Source organism: Eumetopias jubatus, unplaced genomic scaffold, assembly GCF_037043125.1.
Source record: "Eumetopias jubatus isolate StellerSeaLion01/CBP00866 unplaced genomic scaffold, mEumJub1_p1.0 scaffold_13, whole genome shotgun sequence".
NCBI lineage: Eukaryota > Metazoa > Chordata > Mammalia > Carnivora > Otariidae > Eumetopias > Eumetopias jubatus.
In genome coordinates, this window is record NW_028274819.1 from 84232762 (window position 1) to 84256010 (window position 23249).

Consider the following 23249-nt stretch of genomic DNA (forward strand, 5'->3'; position numbering starts at 1 on the left):
CATAACAGAAGTCATTCAGAAAGTTTTGAGCACTTACCATGTTCCAGGTACTATTATTAGCACCAAAGATCATCAAAACAGACAAAAAAATTCCTGCCCTCACAAAGTTCACAGTCTGGGAACTAAAACTATAAAACTCTGAGAAAAAAGACATTGGGGGAAAGCTTCATGACATTGGATATGGCAATAATTTCTTGGATATGACAACGAAGGTACAGACAAGAAAAGGAAAAACAAACAAATTGAACTTCATGAAAATTTAAAACTTTTGTGCATCAAAGGACATTTTCAACAATATAATTCACAGAATAGAAGAAAATATTTGCAATCACATATCTGATAAGGTATCAATATCCAGAATATATGAAGAATTTCTACAACTCAACAATAACTACCCAATTCAAAAATGGGCAAAAGATAAGTATTTGAATAGCTATTTCTTCAAAAATGATACGTAAATAGCCAATAAATACATGAAAAGATTCTCAGCACCACTAATCATTACGGAAATGTAAATCCAAATCACAAAAAGAGATACCGTTCCATGTATGGTGATTAACATAACATAACATAAAAAAAAAAAAGATACCACTCTACATCATTAGGATGGAATGCTTGTGCATTGTTGGTAGAAAGGTAAAACAGTGCAGCTCCTGTAAAAAAATAAGAGCATTCCTCAAATAATTTAAACAGAATTATAATTCGAGCAAGCAATTCCACTTCTGGGTACATACACAAAAGAACTGAAATTAGGAACTCAAATAGATATTTATACACCAATGTTCATAGCAGCATTGTTCACAATAGCCAAAAGGCAGAAATAACACGTGTCTATCCACAGATGAATGGATAAACAAAATATAGTACATACCATTGAATATTATTCAACCTTAGAAAGGAATGAAATCTGATAAATGCTATAGCATAAATGCACCTTGCACACTGTGTGAAGTGAAATAAGCCAGACATAAAAGGACAAATATTATATGATTCCATGTATATGAGGTACTTAAAAAAACCAAATTCACAGAGATAGAAAATAGAACAGTGGTTACCAGGGAATGAAGGGAGAAAAGAATGAGAAGTTATTTTTTAATAGAGTAGTATGGAATAATGAAAAAGTCCTGGATATTGACAGAGGAGATGGTTGCAAAACAACATGTATTTACATAATGCCACTGACTTTGGAATGTCTTTGGAATTTGTGGAAAACGAGTTGACATTATTTACTAAAACTAAACATACACCTACCCCATTGTCCATCATATTCATTCCTAGATGTATAGCCAACAGAAATTCATATTCTCACCAAAAAACAAATACAAGATTGTTCATGGCCCCACTATTTCTAATAGCTAAAAACTGAAAATATCTAAATGTCTATTGACAAAGCAAATATATTTTGGTATGATTATCAGTGGAATTCTATACAGTTATGAGAATGAACAAGCTAAAATATGTGATAATAAGGATGAATATTATAAACATAATCTTGAACAAAAGATAGCAGACACAAGAGAGTACATATTGTATGATTCCATTTAAATAAAGTTCAAAAACAGGCCAAGGTAATCTATGTGTTAGAAGAGTAGTAGTTATCTTTTGAAGGGAAGACATGACTGTAAGGGGGATGGGAGAGCTTCTGAGATGTTGGAGTACTACAAGGCTTTGGGGGTTGGTTACAGGAGTATGTTCACTTTATCAAAATTTATTGAGCTAAACCCTTATATACTAAATACATGTTAAACTTTAATCAAATATTACTTTAAAATAAAACTAAAATGAAGAAGAACAGGGGAAAAAGGAATTGAGAATATTTACTACCAGAAAGGTAGTAGGCAATTTTGGGCCAAACCTCTTAATGAGGAAAACAAGAAAAGGTGAGCAAGTTTTTCATTAACTGACAGAAGGCATCAAAAAGACTTCCACTTTCTAATCCAAGAGGTAAAGAGCTTCAAAGTTGTCATTTCCATCCTCACAACAAGAACAAAGCTGAAAAGCTGGAAGCTGTTGAAAATCAACAACTCTTCTTATCTATCAGAGAAGAGAGGTCACAGGGAAAACTGCTGCCCCAAAAACTAGAGTGAGAGACAGCTGATATAATGGTTAATTCTACATGTTGACTTGACTGGGCAATCAGGTGCTCCAACACATGGTCAAATGGTATATGAGTGTTTCTGGAAAAGATTAACCTTTGAACTAGTAGACTGAGCAACATGGATTGCCCTCCCTGATGGGATAGGCCTCATCTAGTCAACTAAAGACCTGAATACACTAATAATTAATATAATACATCACATCAACAGGCTAAAACCAGAAATAATCACATAATTTTATCAATAGATGCATAAAAAGTATTTGAGAAAATCCAACACCCATTCATGACAAAAAATTCTCAGTAAACTAGGAAAAGAGAACTGCCTCAACTTCATAAAGAATAGCTATAGAAAACCTAGAGCTAACAACAAACTTCATTATAAGAAAGCAGAAGTTTCTCTGCTAAGATTAGGGACAAGGCAAGCTGCCTTCGGCTCAGGTCCTGATCTCAGGGTCCTGGGATCAAGTCCCACATCAGGCTCCTTGTTCAGCCAGGAGTCTGCTTCTCCCTCTGCCTGCCACTCTCCCTGCTTCTGCACGTGCTCTCTCTCTCTGACAAATAAATAAATAAAATCTTTGAAAAAAATTCAAAAGACAAAAAAAAAAAAAAAACCAAAAACCTCTTGGAACTACTAAGCGATCAATAGCAAGGTTTCAGAAAACAAAGTTAATATACAAAAGTCAATCATTTTCCTATATAAGAGCAATGAACAATTGGACAAATAACACTATCCAACTTCAAAACTCACTATGAAGCTACAGCAATCAAGACAGTGTGGCACTGATGACAGGATAGACAAATAGATCAAAGAAACAGAACAGTGAGCATAGAAAAATACCCACACAAATACAGTCCACTTATATTTGAAAAAGGAGCAAATGCAATAAAGAAAAAAATATACTCTTTTTAAAAAATGGTGCTGCAACAACAGGACATCCACACGCACACACACAAAAATGATGTAGACATAGTTTTTACTCCCTTCACAAAAATGAACTCAAAATGGATCATAGACTTAAATGTAAAGTGTAAAACTATAAACCTCCTAGAAAATAACATAGAAGAAAATTTAGATAGCCCTGGGTTTGGCAATCACTTTTTAGGTACAATACAAAAAGCACACTGCATGACATATTTTATTGAACTTCATTAAAATTAAAAACATATGCTATGCAAAAGAAATTGTCAAGACAATAAGAAGACAAACCACGGAGCAAGATGGTGGAGGAATAGGAGACCTGGATTTCATCTCGTCCCAGGAATTCAGCTGGATAGGGCTCAAACCATTCTTAACACCTACGAACTCAACAGGAGATCGAAGAAAAGAATAGCAACAACTCTCTGAACAAAAAAGTGACCACTTTCTGGAAGGTAGGACGTGCGGAGAAGTGAATCTGAGGCGATATTCGGGAGGATACATGGCGGGGGAGGGGGCCTACATCGGCTGCTTCTGGCAAGTGATAGAGCAGCGGAGCACAAAATTGGAACTTACAGAAGTCGGCTCCGCTGAGGGACGTCGCTCCAGTGGCTAAGCAGAGGGTGGAACCCTCACTGGGACAGTGTGGTCTCAAGACCCTCGGGGTCACAGAAAGACTGGGGGTACCTGAGTGTGGCAGACCTCCCAAGTATTGGAGCGGGGAAGCCTGCTGCAGAGACGGAGCCGAGGCGCGGGCTCTCAGCTTGGGGTGGCCATTAACTGTGATCCGCGGCACAGTCGGGCCACTGCTCCTCCAGCAAGGACCCAACAAGCGGCAGATCCGGGGAGACTCCCCTTCCTCCCCTGGGAGGAACAGCATGGGAGCACACCGCAGGGATTTGCTGGGTTTGGAGGTTTCACACGGGGTTGTGTGCCAGAGAGAGAAACCCTTGGTCACAGGCCGGGTGAGCACGGAGTGCGGCCGGAGACCAGGGAGACGGGAGTGACTGACTGCTTTTCTCTGCGGGCGCACTGAGGAGCGGGGCCCCAAGTTCTCGCCTCCTCCGGGGCGGACATTGGGAGGCCGCCATTTTCACTCTCGTCCTCCAAAGCTGTAGGGAAAGCTTGAAGGGAACAAAAGCTCCCAAGAGCAAACTGAGCAGATTACATAGCCTGGACCCAACAGGGATGGGACAATTCCACCTCCAGCAGAGACATTTGGGAACCACATCAACAAGCCCCTCCCCCAGAAGATCAGCAAGAACAGCCAGCCAAAACCAAGTTTACCGATCAATGAGAATGGCAGAACTCCAGCGCTAGGGGAATACAGCACATAGCATTCATGGCTTTTTTCCCATGATTCTTTAGTCTTTCAAAGTTAATCTTCTTTTTAACTTTCTTTTTCTTTTTCTTTTTTTGAATTTTTCTTTTTCCCTTTTTCAACCAACATCTTATCAATCCCTTTTTTATAAAACTCTTTTTTATTTTTCATTTTTAGAGTCATATTCTATCCCTTCATAAGGGTTAACTTTATTTTTGGTATATATATATATAAGTTGTTCTCTCTTTAAAATTTTGGGATACACTTTGTTCTAACAGATCAAAATATACCCTAAATCTCTAGTTTATGGCTTTGTTCTAGTCTCCTGCCTGATCACATTCTCTCCCTTTCTTTTTAAATCCTCTTCTTTCTTTTTTCAACCAACTTCTTATCAATTCTTTTATAAAATATTTTATAATATTCATCTTTATACTCATATCCATCCCTTCATCGTATTAACCCTTATTTTTCTACATATATAAGTTTTTCTTTCCTTAAAATTTTGGGAGGCACTTTCTTCTAACAGACAAAAATACGCCCAAAATCTAGTGTGTGGCACTGATCTACACACCAGCCTGATCATATTTGATCAATTCTGTTTTTTTGTTTGTTTGGTTGGTTTGGTGTTTGTTTGTTTTTATCTTTTCTTTTTCTTTTTTCCTTCTTTCCCTTTCTTTCACCCCCCACGCCCCCCGGTTCCAGGTCTTTTCTGATTTGTTTAGTGTATATTTTTCTGGGGACACTGTTACCCTGTTAGCATTTTGTTCTCTCATTCATCTATTCTCCTCTGGACAAAATGACAAGATGAAAAAATCACCTAAAAAAAAAAAGAACAAGAGGCAGTACCGACTGCCAGGGACCTAATCAATATGGACATTAGTAAGATGTTGGAACTAGAGTTCAGAATGATTTTAAAGATACTAGCTGGGCTTGAAAAAAGCATGGAAGTTATTAGAAAAACCCTCTCTGGAGAAATAAAAGAATTAAAATCTAACCAAGTCGAAAACAAAAAGGCTATTAATGAGGTGCAATTAAAAATGGAGTCTCTAGGGGGCGGAGCAAGATGGCGGAGGAGTAGGAGACCTGGATTTTGTCTGGTCTCAGGAATTCAGCTGAATAGGGATCAAACCATTCTGAACACCTACGAACTCAACAGGAGATCAAAGAGGAGAGTAGCAACAACTATCTGAACAGAGAAGCAACCACTTACTGGAAGGTAGGACGTGCAGAGAAGTGAATCCGAGGCGATATTCGGGAGGACAGACGGCGGGGGAGGGGCCTCCGTCGGCCGCTTCTGGCAAGTGATAGAGCCGCGGAGCACAAAATCGGAACTGTTAGAAGTCGGCTCCGCTGAGGGACGTCGCTGAAGTGGCTAAGCAGGGCGTGGAACCCTTGCGGGACAGTGTGGTCTCAGGACCCTTGGGGTCACAGAAAGACCGGGGGAGCCTGAGTGCAGCAGAGGTCCCAGGTATCCGAGCGGGGAAGCCGGCTGCAGAGACGGAGCTGAGGCGCGGGCTCTCAGCTTGGGGTTGCCATAAACTGTGATCCGCGGCCCAGTCGGGCCACTGCTCCTGCAGCAGGGACCCAACAGGCGGCAGATCCGGGGAGACTCCCCTTCCTTCCCGGGGAGGAGCGGCGCGGGAACGCACCGCAGGGATCTGCTGGGTTTGGAGACTCCACACGGGGTCGGGTGCCACAGATAGCAACACTCGGTCACAGGCCGGGTGAGCACCGAGAGCGGCCAGAGAACGGGGACAAGGGAGTGACTGCTTTTCTCTGGTGACGCACTGAGGAGCGGGGCCCCGAGTTCTCAGCTCCTCCAGGTGGAGATTGGGAGGCCACCATTTTTGCCCTGGTCCTCCAAGCCTGTCCCGAGAGCTTGCAGGGAAAAAAACTCCTGAGATCAAACCCGAGCAGCTTGCTTAGCCCGGACCGACAAGGGCGGGGCAATTCAGCCTCCGGCAAAGACATTTGGAAACCACAGCAACAGGCCCCTCCCCCAGAAGATCAGCCCGAACAGCCAGCAAGCCAAGACCAAGTTTACCAATCAAGGAGAATGGGAGAACTCCAGCGCTAGGGGAATACTGCACATAGAATTCATGGCTTTTTTTTTTACCATGATTCATTAGTTCATCAAAGTTAATTTTTGTTAACTGTTTTTTTTTCTTTTTCCCATTTTCAACCAACATCTTATCAATCTCTTTAAAAAAAAAACATATTTTTCATTTTTAGAGTCATATTTTATCCCTTCATAGTAGTTACCCTTATTCTTGGCATATATATATAAGTTGTTCCCTCTTTAAAATTTTGAGATACAATTTCTTCTAACAGATCAAAATATACCATAAATCACTAGTGTATGGCTCTGTTCTAGTGTCCTGCCTGATCACATTCTCTCCCTTTTTTCTTTTTTTTTTTAAATCTTCTTTCTTTTTTCAAACAACTTCTTATCTTATCAAGTCCTTTTATAAAATCTTTTACAATTTTCATCTTTACAGTCATCTTCCATCCCTTCATTGTATCAACCCTTATTTTGTACATATATGTCTTTCTTCCTTTAAAATTTTAGGAGGCACTTTTTTCTAACAGACCAAAATACGCCCAAAATCTAGTGTGTGGCACTGACCTATGCACTAGCCTGATCATACTTGATCACATTCCGCTTTTTTTGTATTGTTCTGTTTTTGTTTTTATCTTTTTTTCTTTTTTTTCTCTTTCTTTTTTCTTTCTTTCCCTTTCTTTTCCCCTGATTTCAGGTCTTTTCTGATTTGTATACAGTATATTTGCTGGGGACATTGTAAACCTGTTACCATTTTGTCCTCTCATTCATCTATTCTCCTCTGGACAAAATGACAAGACGAAAAAAATCACCTCAGCAAAAAGAACAAGAGGTAATACCGTCAGCCAGGGACCTACTCAATACGGACATTAGTACGATGTCGGACCTAGAGTTCAAAATCATGACTTTAAAGATACTAGCTGGGCTTGAAAAAAGCGTGGAAGTTATTAGAGAAACCCTCTCTGGAGGAATAAAAGAACTGAAATCTAACCAAGTCGAAATCAAAAAGGCTATTGATGAGGTGCAATCAAAAATGGGGGCACTAACTGCTAGGATAAATGAGGCAGAAGACAGAATCAGCGATATAGAAGGCCAAATGATGGAAAATAAAGAGGCTGAGAAAAAGAGAGAGAAACAACTACAGGATCACGAGGGCAGAATTCGAGAGATAAGTGATACGATAAGACGAAACAACATTAGAATAATTGGGATCCCAGAAGAAGAAGAAAGAGAGAGAGGGGCAGAAGGTATATTGGAGCAAATAATAGCAGAGAACTTCCCTAATGTGAGGAAGGAAACAGGCATCAAAATCCAGGAGGCACAGAGAACCCCTATCAAAATCAATAATAATAGGTCAACACCCCGACATCTAATAGTAAAACTTACGAGTCTCAGAGACAAAGAGAAAATCCTGAAAGCAGCTCGGGAGAAGAGATATGTAACCTACAATGGTAAAAATATTAGATTGGCAACAGACCTATCCACAGAGACCTGGCAGGCCAGAAAGGACTGGCAAGATATCTTCAGAGCACTAAACGAGAAAAATATGCAGCCAAGAATACTATATCCAGCTAGGCTGTCATTGAAAATAGAAGGAGAGATAAAAAGCTTCCAGAACAAACAAAAACTAAAGGAATTTGCAAACACGAAACCAGCCCTCCAAGAAATATTGAAAGGGGTCCTCTAAGCAAAGAGAGAGCCTAAAAGCAGCAAAGATCAGAAAGGAAAACAGACAACATACAGTCACAGTCACCTTACAGGCAATACAATGGCACTAAATTCATACCTTTCAATAGTTACCCCGAATGTAAATGGGCTAAATGCCCCAATCAAAAGACACAGGCTATCAGACTGGATTAAAAAACAAGACCCATCAATATGCTGTCTGCAAGAGACTCATTTTAGACCCAAAGACACCCGAGATTGAAAGTGAGGGGGTGGAAAACCATTTACCATGCTAATGGACACCAAAAGAAAGCTGGGGTGGCAATCCTCATATCAGAGAAATTAGATTTTAAAACAAAGACTGTAATAAGAGATGAGGAAGGACACTATATCCTACTTAAAGGGTCTATCCAACAAGAAGATCTAACAATTGTAAATATCTATGCCCCGAACATGGGAGCAGCCCATTATATAAGGCAGTTAATAACAAAAGCAAAGAAACACATTGACAACAATACAATAATAGTGGGGGACTTTAACACCCCCCTGACTGAAATGGACAGATCATCGAAGCAAAAGATCAACAAGGAAATAAAGACTTTAAATGACACACTGGACCAAATGGACTTCACAGACATATTCAGAACATTCCATCCCAAAGCAACGGAATATACATTCTTCTCTAGTGCCCTTGGAACATTCTCCAGAATTGATCACATCCTAGGTCACAAATCAGGTCTCAACCGGTACCAAAAGATTGGGATCATTCCCTGCATATTTTCAGACAACAATGCTTTGAAACTAGAACTCAATCACACGAGGAAAGTCAGAAAGAACTCAAATACATGGAGGCTAAAGAGCATCCTACTAAAGAATGAATGGGTCAACCAGGAAATTAAAGAAGAATTAAAAAAATTCATGGAAACCAAAGAAAATGAAAACACAACTGTCCAAAATCTTTGGGATACAGCAAAGGCAGTCCTGAGAGGAAAGTATATAGCAATACAAGCCTTCCTCAAGAAACAAGAAAGGTCTCAAGTACACAACCTAACCCAACACCTAAAGGAGCTGGAGAAAGAACAGCAAATAAAGCCTAAACCCAGCAGGAGAAGAGAAATCATAAAGATCAGAGCAGAAATCAATAAACTAGAAACCAAAAGAACAGTAGAACAGATCAACGAAACTAGGAGCTGGTTCTTTGAAAGAATTAACAAGATTGATAAACCCCTGGCCAGACTGATCCAAAAGAAAAGAGAAATGACCCAAATCAACAAAATCATGAATGAAAGAGGAGAGATCACAACCAACACCAACGAAATACGAACAATTTTAAGAACATATTATGAGCAACTCTATGCCAGCAAATTAGATAACCTGGAAGAAATGGGTGCATTCCTAGAGATGTATCAACTACTGAAACTGAACCAGGAAGAAATAGAAAACCTGGACAGACCTATAACCACTAAGGAAATTGAAGCAGTCATCAAAAATCTCCCAAGAAACAAAAGCCCAGGGCCAAATGGCTTCCCAGGGGAATTCTATCAGACATTTAAAGAAGAATTAATACCTATTCTCCTGAAACTGTTTCAAAAAATAGAAATGGAAGGAAAACTTCCAAATTCATTTTATGAGGCCACCATTACCTTGATCACAAAACCAGACAAAGACCGCATCAAAAAGGAGAATTACAGACCAATATCCTTGATGAACATGGATGCAAAAATTCTCACCAAAATACTAGCCAATAGGATCCAACAGTACATTAAAAGGATTCTTCACCACGACCAAGTGGGATTTATCCCTGGGCTGCAAGGCTGGTTCAACATCCGCAAATCAATCAACGTGATAAAATACATTAACAAAATAAAGAACAAGAATCATATGATCCTCTCAATAGATGCAGAAAAAGCATTTGACAAAGTACAGCATCCTTTCTTGATCAAAACTCTTCAGAGTATAGGGACAGAGGGTACATACCTCAATATCATAAAAGCCATCTATGAAAAACCTACAGCGAATATCATTCTCAATGGGGAAAAGCTGAGAGCTTTTCCCCTAAGGTCAGGAATGCGGCAGGGATGTCCACTCTCACCACTGCTATTCAACATAGTATTAGAAGTCCTAGCCACAGCAATCAGACAACAAAAAGAAATCAAAGGCATCCAAATCGGCAAAGAGGAAGTCAAACTCTCACTCTTTGCAGATGATATGATACTGTATGTGAAAAACCTAAAAGACTCCACCCCAAAACTGCTAGAACTCATACAGGAATTCAGTCAAGTAGCAGGCTATAAAATCAATGCACAGAAATCAGTGGCATTCCTATACACCAACAACAAGACAGAAGAGAGACAAATCAAGGAGTCGATCCCATTCACAATTGCACCCAGAACGATAAGATACCTAGGAATAAATTTAACCAAAGAGGCAAAGGATCTGTACTCAGAAAACTATAAAATACTCAGGAAAGAAATTGAAGAAGACACAAAGAAATAGAAAAACATTCCATGCTCATGGATTGGGAGAACCAACATTGTGAAGATGTCAATGCTACCTAGAGCAATCTACACATTCAATGCAATCCCCGTCAAAATAGCATCCACTTTTTTCAAAGAAATGGAACAAATAATCCTAAAATTTTATGGAACCAGAAGAGACCCCAATAGCCAGAGGAATATTGAAAAAGAAAATCAAAGCTGGCGGCATCACAATTCCGGACTTCCAGCTCTATTACAAAGCTGTCATCATCAAGACAGTATGGTACTGGCACAAAAACAGACACATCAATCAATGGAACAGAATAGAGAGCCCAGAAATGGACCTTCAACTCTATGGTCAACTTATCTTTGACAAAGCAGGAAAGAATATCCAATGGAAAACAGACAGTCTCTTCCACAAATGGTGTTGCGAAAATTGGACAGCCATACGCAGAAGAATGAAACTGGACCATTTCCTTACACCACACACAAAAATAGACTCCAAATGGTTGAAAGACCTAAACGTGAGACAGGAGTCCATCAAAATCCTAAAGGAGAACACAAGTAGCAACCTCTTCGACCTCAGCCGCAGCAACTTCTTCCTAGAAACATCACCAAAGGCACGGGAAGCCAGGGCAAAAATGAACTATTGGGATTTCATCAAGATAAAAAGCTTTTGCACAGCAAAAGAAACAGTCCACAAAACCAAAAGACAACCGAGAGAATGGGAGAAAATATTTGCAAATGACATATCAGATAAAGGGCTAGTATCCAAAATCTATAAAGAACTTATCAAACTCAACACCCAAAAAACAAATAATCCAATCAAGAAATGGGCAGACGTCTTGAACAGACATTTTTCCAAAGAAGACATCCAAATGGCCAACAGGGACATGAAAAAGTCCTCAACATCGCTTGGCATCAGGGAAATCCAAATCAAAACCTCAATGAGATACCACCTCACACCCGTCAGAATGGCTAAAATTAACAAGTCAGGGAACGACAGATGTTGGTGGGGATGTGGAGAAAGGGGAACCCTCCTACACTGTTGGTGGGAATGCAAGCTGGTGCAAGCACTCTGGAAAACAGTATGGAGGTTCCTCAAATAGTTGAAATTAGAGCTACCATTCGATCCAGCAATTGCACTACTGGGTATTTACCCCCAAAGACACAAATGTAGGGACCCGAAGGGGTACATGCACGCCAATGTTTATAGCAGAAATGTCCACAATATCCAAACTGTGGAAAGAGCCAAGATGTCCATCGACAGATGAATGGATAAAGAAGATGTGGTATATATACACAATGGAATATTATGCAGCCATCAAAAGGAATGAGATCTTGCCATTTGCAATGACGTGGATGGAACTGGAGGGTGTTATGCTGAGTGAAATAAGTCAATCAGAGAAAGACATGTATCATATGACCTCACTGATATGAGGAATTCTTAATCTCAGGAACAAACTGAGTGTTACTGGAGTGGTTGGGGGTGGGAGGGATGGGGTGGCTGGGTGATAGACATTGGGGAGGGTATGTGCTACAGTGAGCGCTGTGAATTGTGCAAGACTGTTGAATCACAGATCTGTTCTTCTGAAACAAATAATGCAACCTATTTTAAGAAAAAAGAAAAAGAAGAAGATAGCAGGAGAGGAAGAATGAAGGGGAGTAAGTCAGAGGGGGAGACAAACCAGGAGAGATGATGGACTCTGAAAAACAAACTGAGGGTTCTAGAGGGGAGGAGGGTAGGGGGATATGTTCGCCTGGTGATGGGTATTAAAGAGGGCACATTTTGCATGGAGCACTGGGTGTTATGAACAAACAATGAATCATGGAACACCAAAACAAATGATGTAATATATGGTGATTAACATAACAATAAAAAATTTTTAAAAAATGGAGTCTCTAACTGCTAGGATAAATGAGGAAGAAGAGAGAATTAGTGATATAGAAGACCAAATGATGGAAAATCAAGAAGCTGAGAAAAAGAGAGATAAACAACTACTGGATAACGAGGGCAGAATTTGAGAGATAAGTGATACCATAATATGAAACAACGTTAGAATAATTGGGATCGCAGAAGAAGAAAGAGAGAGAGGGGCAGAAGGTATAATTTGGAGCAAATTATAGCAGAGAACTTCCCTAATGTGGGGAAGGAAACAAGCATCAAAATCCAGGAGGCACAGCAAACGCCTCTCAAAATCAATAAAAATAGGTCAACACCCCAACGTCTAGTAGTAAAAGTTAGAAGTCTCAGAGACAAAGAGAAAATCTTGAAAGCAGCTCGGGACAAGAGATCTGTAACCTACAATGGTAGAAACATTAGATTGGCAACACACCTATCCACAGAGACCTGGCAGGCCAGAAGGGACTCTCATGATATATTCTGAGCACTAAATGAGAAAAATATGCAGCCAAGAATACTATATCCTGCTAGACTGTCATTGAAAATAGAAGGAGAGGTAAAAAGCTTCCAGGACAAACAAAAACTAAAAGAATTTGCAAACACAAAACCAGCCCTACAAGAAATATTGAAAGGGGTCCTCTAAGCAAAAAGAGAGCCTAAAAGCAACATAAATCAGAAAGGAACACAGAGAATATACAGTAACAGTCACCTTACAGGCAAGACAATGCACTAAATTCATATCTTTCAATAGTTACCCTGAATGTAAATGGGCTAAATGCCCCAATGAAAAGACACAGGCTATCAGATTGGATAAAAAAACAAGACCCATTGATATGCTGTCTGCAAGAGACTCGTTTTAGACCCAAAGACACCACCAGATTGAAAGGGGGTGGAAAACCATTTACAATGCTAATGGATATCAAAAGAAAGCTGGGGTGGCAATCCTTATATCAAACAAATTATATTTTGATCCAAACACTGTAATAAGAGATGAGGAAGGACACTATACCCTATTTAAAGGGTCTATCCAACAAGAAGATCTAACAATTGTAAATATCTATGCCCCTAACATGGGAGCAGCCAATTATATAAGGCAGTTAATAACAAAAACAAAGAAACACATCGACAGCAATACAATAATAGTGGGGGACGTTAACACCACCCCCCCCACTGAAATGGACAGATCATCTAAGCAAAAGATCAACAAGGAAATAAAGACTTTAAGTGACACACTGGAACAAATGGACTTCACAGATGTGTTCAGAACATTCCATCCCAAAGCAACAGAATACACATTCTTCTCTAGAGCCCATGGAACATTCTTCAGAATAGATCACATCCTAGGTCACAAATCAGGTCTCAACAGGTACCAAAAGATTGGGATCATTCCCTGCAAATCTTCAGACCACAATGCTTTGAAACTAGAACTCAATCACACGAGGAAAGTCAGAACGAACTCAAATACATGGAGGCTAAAGAGCATCCTACTAAAGAATGAATGGGTCAACCAGGAAATTAAGGAAGAATTAAAAAATATTCATGGGAACCAACGAAAATGAAAACACATCTGTTCAAAATCTTTGGGATGCAGCAAAGGCAGTCCTAAGAAGAGAGTTTATAGCAATACAAGCCTTTCTCAAGAAAAAAGAAAGGTCTCAATACACAACCTAACCCTACACCTAAAGGAGCTAGAGAAAAAAACAGCAAATAAAGCCTAAACCCAGCAGGAGAAGAGAAATAATAAAGATCAGAGGAGAGATCAATGAAATAGAAACCAAAAGAACAGTAGAACAGATCAATGTAACTAGGAGCTGGTTCTTTGAAAGAATTAACAGGATTGATAAACCCCTGGCCAGACTTATCAAAAAGAAAAGAGAAATGACTCAAATCAACAAAATCATGAATGAAAGAGGAGAGATCACAACCAACACCAAAGAAATACAAACAATTATAAGAACAGATTATGAGCAACTCTATGAGCAAATTAGATAATCTGGAAGAAATGGACGCATTCCTAGAGATGTATCAACGACCAGAACTGAACCAGGAAGAAATAGAAACCTGAACAGACCTATAACCACTAAGGAAATTGAAGCAGTCATCCAAAATCTCCCAACAAACAAAAGCCCAGGGCCAGATGGCTTCCCAGGGGAATTCTACCAAGCATTTAAAGAAGAATTAATACCTATTCTTCTGAGACTGTTCCAAAAAATACAAATGGAAGGAAAACTTCCAAACTCGTCTTATGAGGTCACCATTACCTTGATCCCCAAACCAGACAAAGACTCCGTCAAAAAGAATTACAGACCAATATCCTTGATGAACATGGATGCAAAAATTCTCACCAAAATACTAGCCAATGGGATCCAACGGTCCATTAAAAGGATTCTTCACCACGACCAAGTGGGATTTATCCCTCTGCTGCAAGGTTGGTTCAACATCTGCAAATCAATCAGTGTGATACAATACATTAATAAAAGAAAGAACAAGAAGCACATGATCCTCTCAATTGATGCAGAAAAAGCATTTGACAAAGTACAGCATTATTTCTTGATCAAAACTCTTCAGAGTATAGGGATAGAGGGTACCTACCTCAATATCATAAAAGCCATCTATGAAAAACCCACAGCAAATATCATCCTCAATGGGGAAAAACTGAGAGCTTTCCCTCTAAGGTCAGGAACACTGCAGGGATGTCCACTATCATCACTGCTATTCAACATAGTATTAGAAGTCTTAAGCACAGCAATCAGAAAACAAAAAGAAATAAAAGGCATCCGAATCGTCAAAGAAGAAGTCAAACTCTCACTGTTTGCAGATGATATGATACTTTATGTGGAAACCCCAAAAGACTCCACCCCAAAACTGCTAGAACTCATACAAGAATTCAGTAAACTGGCAGGATATAAAATCAGTGCACAGAAATCAGTGGCATTCGTATACACCAACAATAAGACAGAAAAAAAGAGAAGTTAAGGAGTCGATCCCATTTACAATTGCACTGAAAACCATAAGATACCTAGGAATAAATCTAACCAAAGAGGCAAAGGATCTGTACTCAGAAAACTATAAAACACTCATGAAAGAAATTGAGGAAGACACAAAGAAATGGAAAAACATTCCATGCTCATGGATTGGAAAAAAAAATATTGTGAAGATGTCAATGCTACCTAGAGCAATCTACACATTCAGTGCAATCTCTATCAAAATACCATCAACTTCTTTCAAAGAAATGGAACAAATAATCCTATAGTTTGTATGGAACAAGAAAAGACCCTGAGTAGCCAGAGGAATGTTGAAAAAGAAAAGCAAAGCTGGCGGCATCACAATTCCGGACTTTAAGCTCTATTACAAAGCTGTCATCATCAAGACAGTATGGTACTGGCACAAAAACAGACACATCAATCAATGGAACAGAATAGAGAGCCCAGAAATGGACCCTCAACTCTATGGTCAGCTAATCTTCAATAAAGCAGGAAGGAATGTCCAATGGAAAAACATCTCTTCAACAAATGGTGTTGGGAAAATTGGACAGCCACATGCAGAAGAATGAAAGTCGACCATTTCTTTCCACCACACACAAAAATAGACTCAAAATGGTTGAAAGACCTAAATGTGAGACAGGAGTCCATCAAAATCCTAAAGGAGAACACAGGCAGCAACCTCTTCGACCTCAGCCACAGCAACTTCTACCTAGACACATCGCCAAAGCCAAGGAAAGGAAGGGCAAAAATGAACTATTGGGAATTCATCAAGAAAAGAAGCTTTTGCACAGCAAAAGAAACAGCCAACAAAACCAAAAGGCAAGCGACAGAATAGGAGAAGATATTTGCAAATGACATATCAGATAAAAGACTAGTATCCAAAATCTATAAAGAACTTATCAAATTCAACACCCAAAGAACAAATGATCCAATCAAGAAATGGGCAGAAGACATGAACAGACATTTTTCCAAAGAAGACATCCAAATGGCCAACAGACTCATGAAAAAGTGCTCAACATCGCTCGCCATCAGGGAAATCCAAATCAAAACCTCAATGAGATACCACCTCACACTAGTCAGAATGGCTAAAATTTACAAGTCAGGAAACGACAGATGTTGGTGGGGATGCGGAGAAAGGGAAACCCTCCTACACTGTTGGTGGGAAATCAAGCTGGTGCAACCACTCTGAAAAACAGTATGGAGGTTCCTCAAACGTTGAAAATAGAGCTGTCTGTCATATGACCCAGCAATTGCACTACTGGGTATTTACCGCAAAGATACAAATGTAGGGATCCAAAGGGGTACATGCACCCCGATATTTATAGCAGCAATGTCCACAAGAGCCAAACTGGAAAGAGCCAAAATGTCCATCGACAGATGAATGGATAAAGAAGATGTGGTATCTTTATACAATGGAGTATTATGCAGCCATCAAAAGGAATGAAATCTTGCCATTTGCAACGATGTGGATGGAACTGGAGGGTAGTATGCTGAACGAAATAAGTCAATCAGAGAAAGAAATGTATCATATGACCTCACTGATATGAGGAATTTTTAATCTCACGAAACAATCAGAGGGTTGCTAGAGTGGTGGGGGTTGAGAGGGATGGGGTGGCTGGGTGATAGCCATTGGGAGGGTATGTGCTATGGTGAGCACTGTGAATTATGTAAGACTATTTAATCACAGACCTGTACCTCTGAAACAAATAATACATTATATGTTTAAAAAGAAGAAGAAGTAGAAGATAGCAGGAGGGGAAGAGTGAGGGGGGGGAAATCGGAGGGGGAGACGAACCATGAGAGATGATGGACTCTGAGAAAGAAACTGAGGGTTCTAGAGGGGAGAGGGTGGGGGGATGGGTCAGCCTGGTGATGGGTATTAAAGAGGGCACGTTCTGCATGGAGCACTGGGTGTTATACGCAAATAATGAATCATGGAACACTACATCAAAAACTAATGATGTAATGTATGGTGATTAACATAACATAATAATAATAATAATAAAAGAATATCTATTTGAAAAGAAAAAACAAAGGAAAGCCTTCAAGTCCTCAAAGCAACTACAGAAAAGGATACATGACCCTCTAGAGAGTATCAGTTAAATGGACAGCTGCTTTTACAACGGAGACTGAAAACCAGAAGGCAGTGGCCATTATCTTCAAAATGCTAAAACACCTGCCAACCTATAATTCTATACCAGTGAAAACATTCCTCACAAATAAAAGGAAAATTAAGACCTTTCAGATAAACAGAAGCTGAGAACTTTGTCACCAGCAAATCTACACTACAGAAAATTAAAAAAATGTGTTCTTCAGGCAGAAACGTTCTGGAACAGCAATAATAGTCTTGTTATTTAGAATTAAAATACATAACAATAGCATACAAATTAAGAGAGAAATAACTAGAGACAAAGCATTCTAATGTCTTTACATTATAAAGTGGGTAAAAGTACAAGAAAGAATTAGTTGTTGAAAAATCAAAATATGAATATTATAAACCCTTGAACATCCAATAAAAGAGTATATATCTCTCAAGCTAATAGAAGAAAGGAAATAGACACTCCATCATTCCAAAGAAGGCAATATTGCTTAGAAATACCAAAGCAAATAATTCTTTAACACAGGCAATAAAAGGCTGAGAAAGCAACCTAGCTTAACAGATACTAAAATGGAATGAAAAGGGGCACCTGGGTGGCTCAGTCATTAAGCGTCTGCCTTCAGCTCAGGTCGTGATCCCAGGGTCCTGGGATCGAGCCCCGCATCGGGCTCCCTGCTCCGCAGAGAGCCTACTTCTCCCTCTCCCACTCCCCCTGCTTGTGTTCCCTCTCTCACAGTGTCTCTCTCTGTCAAATAAATAAATAAAAACTTAAAAAAATAATAATAAAATAAAATAAAACAGAACAAAAAACTGGAAACCTGCTATCATATTTAGAAAAAGGGGAAACAAGCACAACTAAAACAGAAAGATAAAATAATTAAGTTAACTGTTACTATAGTACAAGAATGAATGGATAACACAATGTAACCAATAATAGCCTGGAAATCAAACTCATCATTGCATTCTCCAACACTGGTCAAGATCTACTGATACTGAGGTGAAGTTTTTGTAAATCCATAGTGAAAATTTGTAATGACTGAAAACCTGTTCAAGATTTCAAGAATGGAAATTAGCTTGATTGAAAAAAAAAAAACCAGTCCTGCCATTTTCAGACTGGGAGATAGACACAGATTAAAGCCACCTGAAAATTTAATAGGAGACACTGCTGCTCCCAAGGCAGTGTAGCAGTTATAAAATATCACCTCTTTGAATGACTATTGCTTTCTCACGGATGACACCCCCAGATCCTCTCTGCTGTACCCATTTACTTCTAGGGAGGCCTAATTGCTAAACTACCCTTACCTCATGCCAGTACCCAACCCTGGCTAAATGTTGGGTTCTTCTTCTAATCTTGCATTGGAAACAACAACCAATCCAGAAGTTGTCCCTGCTTTCCTTCGACTCCTTTTAGAATCCTTCACCTGAGGCCTAAACTTGCAAAGTCTCTCCTCCTCCTCCACCATTCTTCTAGAATGGTTGCTGAAAGTCAGCAAATCTGATTTTGTCAGACTCTAGGTTTGTCCCTGCAAGACTCTGGCTGATTCATTTCTAATAACTCTTTTTTTTTTTTTATCTAATAACTCTTTTTTTAAAAGACAACACAGTTGATGAAATTGAGCCATTCTCTTACACTATACCCAAAGACAAATTCAAAATGGATCAAAGACTTAAATATGAGACAGGAATCCATCAAAATCCTAGAGGAGAACATAGGCAGCAAACTCTTTGACCTCGGTCGCGGGAACTGCTTGCTAGGCACGCCTCCAAAGGCAAAGGAAACAAAAGCAAAAATGAACTCTTGGGACTTCATCAAGGTAAAAAGCTTCTGCACAGCAAAGAAAAGAGCCAACAAAACTAAAAGACAACCTATGGAATGGGAGAAGATATTTGCCAATGACATATCAGATAAAAGGTTAGTATCCAAGATCTATAAAAACCTTATCAAACTCAATACCCAAAAAAACAAATAATCCAGTTAAGAAACGGGCAGAAGACATGAACAGACATTTCTCCAAAGACATACAAATGACCAATAGACACATGAAAAACTGTTCAACATCACTTGGCATCAGGGAAATACAAATCAAAACCACAATGAGATACCACCTTACACCAGTCAGAATGACTAAAATTAACAAGTCAGGAAACAACAAATGTTGGTGAGGACCCTCTTACACTGTTGGTGGGAATACAAGCTGGTACAGTCACTCTGGAAAACAGTATGGAGGTTCTCAAGAAGTTCAAAATAGAGCTACCCTATGACCCAGCAATGGCACTACTGGGTATTTACCCCAAAGATATAGATGTGGTGAAACAAAGGGGCAACTGCACCCCAATATTCATAGCAGCAATGTCCACAATAGCCAAACTATGGAAAGAGCCATGATGTCCTTCAACAGATGAATGGATAAAGAAGATGTGGTTCATATATACAATGGAATAATACTCAGCCGTCAGAAAGGATGGATATTTACCATTTACATCGATGTGGATGGAACTAGAGGGTATTATGCTAAGTGGAATAATTTAATCAGAGAAAGACAATTTCATATGGTTTCACTCATACGTGGAATATAAGAAACACTGCAGAGGACCATAAGGGAAGGAAGGGAAAACTGAATGGGAAGAAATCAGGAAGAAAAACCATGAGAGACTCTTAACTCTGGGAAACAAACTGAGGGTTGTGGAAGGGAAGGTGGGTTGGGGGAGGAGGGAACTGCGTGATGGGCATTAAGGAGGGCATGTGATGTGATGAGCACTGGGTGTTATATGCAACTGATGAATTATTGAACACTACATCTGAAACTAATGATGTACTATGTGTTGGCTAATTGAATTTAAATAAAAAATTTTTTAAAAGACAATGCAGTCTTTATATGCTAAATGTGTTCAAGGTATAAGGCTGCCTGCATTCTGTGACAATGTTCTCTTCCTTTTTGAGATACTTAGACTGTCTTATAGGTTATGAAATAAGGGTGACACCTTTTACTTTTCTAAGCAACAGTGCTAAAAACAAACAAAAATGTGCCTGTCTTATTTAGACTACAACCGTGTTTAAATTTTTAATAGTTTACAAAATTTCAATGTGTGTGAATCACTGCTATATTAAGGAACAAAATAATAAAAAAAGGGGGGGAATAATGTGATGTATAAAAGGCATTATGACAGTTTAGAGGGTAAATGCTTTTAAATATCACTCCCATCATTCACCAAATCAAATTCCAATTAAATATTTTTTCTTCTAAACCTACATTTTAAAAACCAAACCACTCAAAAAGAGAACACAGCTAAAACTGATATCAAAACAGTAATGGATAAGCAGTTTCCAAGCTTTGAAGCCTAGAAAGAAATTACTCATTTTTGTTAATTTCAGCTTGTAGAATGAGGATAATTTTATTACTTGCCAGGCCTGGCTCTCAATGAAACCTATCTTCAAAGACAAAATTTTCTAGAACAGTATTCTCTCCTAGGATTCATCACTGGGGCTATGACTCCTATGGCAAGTGAGGATATCCAAGGAGGAGAGTAGTTACAGACCACTGACCTACATCCATCTGTACTGGCCACTGCCTCTGAAAGTTAGACTTTTGCATGCAGGCCACCATGACCCTGTTTAGAGGGAGGCCTTTCAAAGCTCTCAGTCCAGGCTCTATCCACAGGATGGATATTCTAGAGATATCAAGTGGAGACTCTGACATCCTAAGAACAATGAAGAAAATACTAAAAGGGTCAGCCTTTAGACTGGTCTAATAAAGTCTCAGAGCTAGAAATTCAGACTATAAATTCTTGAACTAATTACTTAGGTGCCAGCACTCACGTGGTAAGGGTGTTGAAACCACAGGCCTTCAGCTTCAGCAAGCGGTCCCTCCAGTACTCCCTGGGCACCCGGAAATAGTGAATAGTACCTGCTATGATCAGGAAAGGAGAGCCATCTAGTGTGAAGCTTGAGCCTTCAACTTTCAGACCCACATTGCGATTAACCATGTGGGAGGGAGTCAAGAAAACTTGATTCATCCTGCAAGGACAAAGGAGATGTGTGAAGTCCTAAAGATGTTACCCATGTGGCACACAGTTTGGGCAAATCAGAAAGGCCTTTCCTTCAGGGACCCTAGGCTCTCCTCCAGTGCAAACAGAAAGTTCCCAACCCTTCCCAAACATACCTGGGTGAGACGTCTCCTCCAAATTGAGCTATTACCAATAACCCTGAAGACAGGTACAGGATGCCCACAGGTCTCAGTAAGAAGGTCATGCTAAACAGAGAGGATAGAACTGAAGTCAGACACCCTGGAGGCAGAGAAGGAGGCGGGAGCTGAGTGAGGTCTTGCCTGTGGAGGTGGGTGAGGAGCACAGACCTGGCCTCACTGGAAGGCAGGATTCAGCATGGCTGTCCCTTGGCTTCTGCACCACCTAGACTCATGACAGACTGGAGGGAGGGCAGCTGCAACAAAGAGCCTCCTGATAGTAACTGGGTTTTCTGACACCAGTTACATTTTAGAGAAGATCAAGCCTCAGTCCAGTAAGTTTCACAGAAGAGAAGATAATCTCTGGGAAATTTGTGGGAGACCTTCTACTACTAAGGAATGAACCCTAATTTGCTGCTTAGCAAAGAACACTCGCTGGAATGTAGAGGGACATTCTCTGTAGCAGGGTCCCAATTTCTATCCCCAACCCAATTTTCTATTTCTCTGCTACCGTAGAATGTCATCTAATTAGCTCCCAGAACACACTCAGCGTTTGTGTGGCCAGTGACCTTCTTTATGCTCTCACCGGGGGGGGGGGGGGGGGGGGGGAGCAAATGCTCTTTCCTTCATGTATCAAAAGTTCTGAGTCCGAGGTAGGCAGAACCAGTGCGGCCTAGCACCGTCTGCGCGCTGCATGGCTTCTAGGATGGGGAAGCACTCTGCATGGGGCGTGGCTGTGTCCTCACTACCCAGAGCAGGGCCTAAATCGCAGCAAGAGCTCAGCTCATGTTTTCTGAACAAATACAGGAGTTGCCAGAATCAGTAAAACATCTGTGTCGCCTCATAAGCTTCAGCTTTACCATGGGCTTCATGAGTATTCCCTTAGGCAGAGTTGGGAGGGTAGACTGCAACTGTTTTCTGTAGGGAAATAGGATGGAAAACAGAATGGGGCCCTGGGATTAGAGAAGACAGACCCCCTGGGCACCACTTGGCTCCTCACTGTGGGCGTGAAGAGTCCGGGAGACGGACTGAGATCAGAGGACGCTCAGAGATTTCCGGGGAGAAGACAGAAGGGACAAGGCAGAACCTCGAGGGAGCCTGAACGGAGGCCCTAGAGATAAATTCCAGAAAGTGAGGAAACCCGAGGGGCCGTCTGGGTTGACGCGGTTCGGGGCTGCCGGGTGGGCCCAGAGCTGGGAGAGGCCACAGTGCGGGAGGGGCGGGGAGGTCCCGGGGCTGTCGCGGGCGTGGGCGCTCCGGTGGGCACCCGGGCCAGAGCCCACCTTACCCCGCGCCGGACTGCTCCTCCGCCAACTTCGCAGCGGTAGGTCGGTAGCAGCCGCCAGGCTGGGGACAGAGCAGGAACAAGCCGGCTCCGTGCTCCGCCCGGGATAGCCTCGGCTGGCGAAAACCTCCCACCTTCCCGCGCCCTCCCTCCACCGCAGACTAGCCCGCCCCCACCCCCGTGGACCACCCCGCTCCCCAACGGGCCTCACTCTCCGCTGACCTGCTCCCTACCCGCCTGGGGCAGATCGTCCCCCACACCC

General features: G+C 40.6%; 1 protein-coding gene across 1 annotated transcript in view; it reads right to left on the reverse strand.

The window, feature by feature from the left end:
* LOC114222340 (beta-galactosidase-1-like protein 2) overlaps positions 1-21770 on the reverse strand; it is an 83376-nt gene extending 61606 nt beyond the window's left edge. Inside the window, exons 1-2 of the mRNA XM_028120830.2 lie at positions 21682-21770; positions 21339-21536 (exon numbers count right to left, since the gene is read on the reverse strand). Coding sequence (XP_027976631.2) covers positions 21339-21536; positions 21682-21770 — 287 coding nt within the window. The remainder of the gene's footprint in view (positions 1-21338; positions 21537-21681) is intronic.
* Positions 21771-23249: the final 1479 nt, after the last annotated feature.